This window comes from Haliotis rubra, unplaced genomic scaffold (assembly GCF_003918875.1).
Source record: "Haliotis rubra isolate DU_JTF1 unplaced genomic scaffold, ASM391887v1 Scf354, whole genome shotgun sequence".
NCBI lineage: Eukaryota > Metazoa > Mollusca > Gastropoda > Lepetellida > Haliotidae > Haliotis > Haliotis rubra.
The window spans coordinates 705,494-710,000 of NW_025767029.1; the positions used below are offsets into that span (position 1 = coordinate 705,494).

Sequence of the window (4,507 nt, forward strand, 5' to 3'; positions counted from 1 at the left end):
TATATAATAGTACAATACTACAGTAGTATACGTACATTTACCTCTGTTACTTTTTTACTTTAGTCTATTTGTTTTACATTGTTGCCAGTCCGGTTGTCAGACTGAAATTTGTGGGAATTTACACACTGTCACTATTACAGTGTTCATTAACTTGCTTTTATTCCCTATTCCGGCTGTTCCCTTTTTATTGATACTTCCCTTCAAATTTACAGATTTAAATATGCAAGAGCCCGAATGGCCGTGCTGTTTGTGCAGGGCCAGATTTTTGCCGGTTTAATAGTGCCAGTCCGTCCATGTTTTATCCCCATAACGAGTGATCATTGCCATGTTCAACATTTTTTGATAAGACACGCTTGGGGATCGACCTTTGTTTCAAATCAAATATTCTATGGAAAATCCATTGTTTTGTTCAAGGGCAAACTCAACACGATTCCAGCTATATGACGGTAGTCTGTAAATAATCAAGTCTGGACCAGACAATCCAGTGATTGACATCATGAGCATCGATCCTCGCAGTCGGGATATGATAACATGCATCTACCATGTCAACAAACCTGAAGTACCGATCGCATTAGTTGCATATTAGGTGAGGCATGGGTTGCTGAAGATGAATTCTAACCCACATCTTCATGGAATATATTATAAACATGTTTATGTGAATGCATCGGCTGTCCTCCATCACAAACAAACACAAATGCAAATGGAGTGTTCACCCGAAAAAGATAACAACATTTGAGCCAAACTTCAAAATTTTAATGTAAAGCATATCATAAGCACCATAAGACAGTTATGCTTATTTGCAAGATAAAGACAATAGGTAAATATTAGTAATAAAAAATGAATGTCATTCCTTAGCAAATATGGGGTAATACATACAATACATACATGTGCATATACTAATAGAGAGAGGCCAATATACAGCAAGTAACCTAGGCGAAAAAGCTGTGTTACAGGAAGATATTGGTCCCCAAGAAAGGTAATATTTAGAATTGTAAAACTGAAGAAAACAGCAATGAAACATTTGAATGTACATTATCTGACATCTTGGAATGACTGACAACTAGCATATAATCGTTCTAACACTTGTAACACATGATCCACATTATCAACCGCCTAAGTAATGCTGCGATGACCTAAGAAGGTCGAACATTAAGCAAATCAACAACAAAAGTTGAACAGTCCAAACATGTTTACTCCGTCTTTCCCTCCCTATCCGAGAACGTCAGCTGGCGTCAGTTACCTGGGTAAGTCCATACATTAGAAAAACGCTTCCTTAAACATTATTCTCACCTGCACAGGTAATGTGTAGTCATGTCTATCGTTCCTGTTTTCTAGATATTCATGTTTTTCTTGAACTTTGTAGATTCATGTGCCCAAACGGTAACCTTATCATACGATTCTTTTATGCTGTGTGTCCCAAAGACAACTGGAATAGTGTGAGACATGTTTCCCCAAGTAAAGATCGTTGACCTGTCATAATGTAAGTGCATGAACGTACAACCGCAGACTGATTGCGTGAGTGAGTGAGTCAACGCAGTTTGAGTCAGTATTTTAAATATATTATGACGTGTCACTGTCAGGTCAGTCTGGGAAGACAGCACGTGTTTACAAAGTATGTTGTCCCCAGCTGGAATAGAACCCCTCCTTGGACCAGTGGGTAGAGCGGTCGGTTTTGAGGATATATATAAAAGACTTGCCAGTTCGGAGTCATCACTCACACGGGCATGGACAGACAGAACCACCACAAAAGACATTTCAGTAAAAACAGTAAACAGAGGTTACCCCCAAACAATCAACGTGACCTTGAACGACTATATACAGAGTCTAAGATGATACATTTCTCTCTAAATTACTGGTATTACACTTTAACAAGTGACAGATAATTGTTTCACGACTATGAAGAGATGCACTTGACACGACAGATGAATGTCTCCGATGCCAGTTCCCACCAACAAAGCTCGTGTTGATTTCATTCAGCGAAGCAGACACCAATTTGCATAAAGGATGGCGTTACAATCTTTTTTTCAATCATTTAGATGTAGACTGACGACAATAACAGAATGTCATCCCACGACATGGGAATAACAGCACTCTGGCTTCCAAACTGGTGTTAAGAACTGAATATCCTCACGATGTGGGAAAATGAGCTTTCTGACTGATGAGTCACCATCCCCCAAACGTAGATACGATACATCTATTTTCTCTTTGGACCTGGCCGTGATGATGATAGGTTTACTGGTGCTAGTGGCATAAAATGCCAATCATCCACTAACCAGGTCTACCACTAATTACATCACCTGAAAATAGAGGGTCAAGCGTCCATAATGAAACTAACTCGCCGATACAAGTACAGAGTGTACAAGTGTAGAGTGAAATGTTTCATGGGAAGGGAAGACATGCTAACCAGTACAGGTACTGGTGTTTATATCAAGCGCCAGTGGTGGTTTAGTGATTCATGGGCACATGCCTATGATACAGTTGGCATCGGACACTGGAGTGTGCCTCTTATTTAATTAGAAACTGCTCAGTCTCAGCACCCCGTTGTTTGGACATTCTCTGATCCAAAGGTCATGGTTGTGTTGAGGATGTAGGCGTTGTTTGCTCCTTGGCCGACCCAACCTTTCCGCATCACGAAGTTGTAGTCCAAGTCGTCCTCGTTGATGTCTTCATTGGACGGTACAGACAACCACAGCCTCCGGAGTCCTGGACACAAGTGGATGTATTTGAGTTACAACACCATGTTATTTAGTTTGTTTCACGAACATTTATTACACGTTAAGGTTAATCTCATTATGGGCAGATCAATAGTTTACGCTACAACTGACAATTCAAACCGTATAACCTAATCACGTTATTCTCACAGTACAACGTTCCAGAAAACATACATCTTTAGGGAGATTGTTTGCCAGAAACATCATTAGCTAATCTGGACTGCTGCTTTTGTAAGAGTAGGTAGGCTTGAGTAGGTTTACCACGTTGTATTTGAGGATACACATATGTTAATTCTTTGATTTCATTTTTTGATAACTATAACTTCAAATGTTATATTTAACACCAATGACACTTAAGAACTTGTGGGATGATAAAACATTTCATTAATATAATGTCCTTGTCAACACGAGATAGGATGGTTTGTTTCCGGTTTCAGTTTTATTTCTCATTGTATTTGGTAAAATAACGTATGTGACTGTTCAGCTGTGCACGTACCCTCGCCACCACACCGGCAATAGCACAGAGCCGCTACACATCTCACCAACACATTCAGCGGACCTGGAAGCAGGACAGAATTAAAACAGATCAATTATCTTCCGTATACGGAGAGTCCCACTGACCCACCTGCTGGTGAATATTTTGAATAGAAGCGGCCAAACCCTTTCCACATTCATAAGGAATCTCTGCCAAAACACTGTCGATTGTACAATTGTGACTATATCATGAGTATATATTTGTTTCAGCAGTATTACAGCTGTATGATATTGCTTGTAAACAAATCGGGTCTGAACCAGACAATCCCGTGATTGCCACCAATCGATACGATGACAGAGCATGTGTTTATGAAATAATGATGATACCAGGTGTTCGCAAAAAGGTGAGCGTATCCTACCCCACTGGTGGCACCTTATGCTAAGTCTAGTCATTTATTCACCTGAAAGAACTCGGGAACCCTATTATTATAAGTCAAAATAGGGAATTGCATCGGACATCATTTCTCCTTCATCAGCTCTTTCATCCTGTCTTCTTCAAATAAATCAAGCAAATCATACATGACTGCAACTGCATGGGTATTGTGCGGAAGCGGAAACAGAACCATGGCATATTTAGGGACTCGCACCCACGACCATAGGTTTTCTAGGATGTTTGCAGAACGCGGCTCTGCACCGCAAACAGGAGCGTCGATGTCGATTGGGCTCACCGTGACGTCGACTAGGATTTGGGTATGATTTAGTTGAAAGATACTCACCCTGAAGTGCAGTGGCAAGAATCAGAACAAGGATCAACACCACCAGAAACAAGCTTCCGCTGATGATGTAGGTGCATTCTGGATTGACAGAACAGCAGAAATGTTATAGGTTTAAGACCATCTTATATATCAGTGTATACAATTAAACATGGCAGATAGATGGCCCGGAACATTTAACATTTTCTATGTTGAACCCACAAAATATAGAGTGTGTTTGAGTACTGAGATGGTATTACTTAAAAAGTGTTTTTAAACTTAACTTGTCCTCCCAAACACACTAACACACACCCTAACACTGGCAGAAGGGTAATGACTAGTTATATTCAAGTAGTACATACTGTTGTCATGGCAATAATCCTCCACACCAGTCTCATTCCGCGGAGTTGTCCCTGCAGGTCGGTGGAGAAAAACAGGATCAGTAATTAGGATCTTATTGTGCCAAAGCAGACATAGAAATAGTAAAAATCAATGTTTGATTTGAAGTACCACCACCACTACTACTGCTACTACTACTACTACTAGCACCATCACCACTACCAACACGTC

General features: G+C 40.3%; 1 protein-coding gene across 1 annotated transcript in view; it reads right to left on the reverse strand.

The window, feature by feature from the left end:
- Positions 1–738: 738 nt before the first annotated feature.
- Positions 739–4,507, reverse strand: part of LOC124285183 (titin homolog) — an 8,801-nt gene continuing 5,032 nt past the window's right edge. Inside the window, exons 6-9 of the mRNA XM_046721368.1 lie at positions 4,300–4,350; positions 3,962–4,039; positions 3,208–3,270; positions 739–2,703 (exon numbers count right to left, since the gene is read on the reverse strand). Coding sequence (XP_046577324.1) covers positions 2,531–2,703; positions 3,208–3,270; positions 3,962–4,039; positions 4,300–4,350 — 365 coding nt within the window. The 3' untranslated portion in view covers positions 739–2,530. The remainder of the gene's footprint in view (positions 2,704–3,207; positions 3,271–3,961; positions 4,040–4,299; positions 4,351–4,507) is intronic.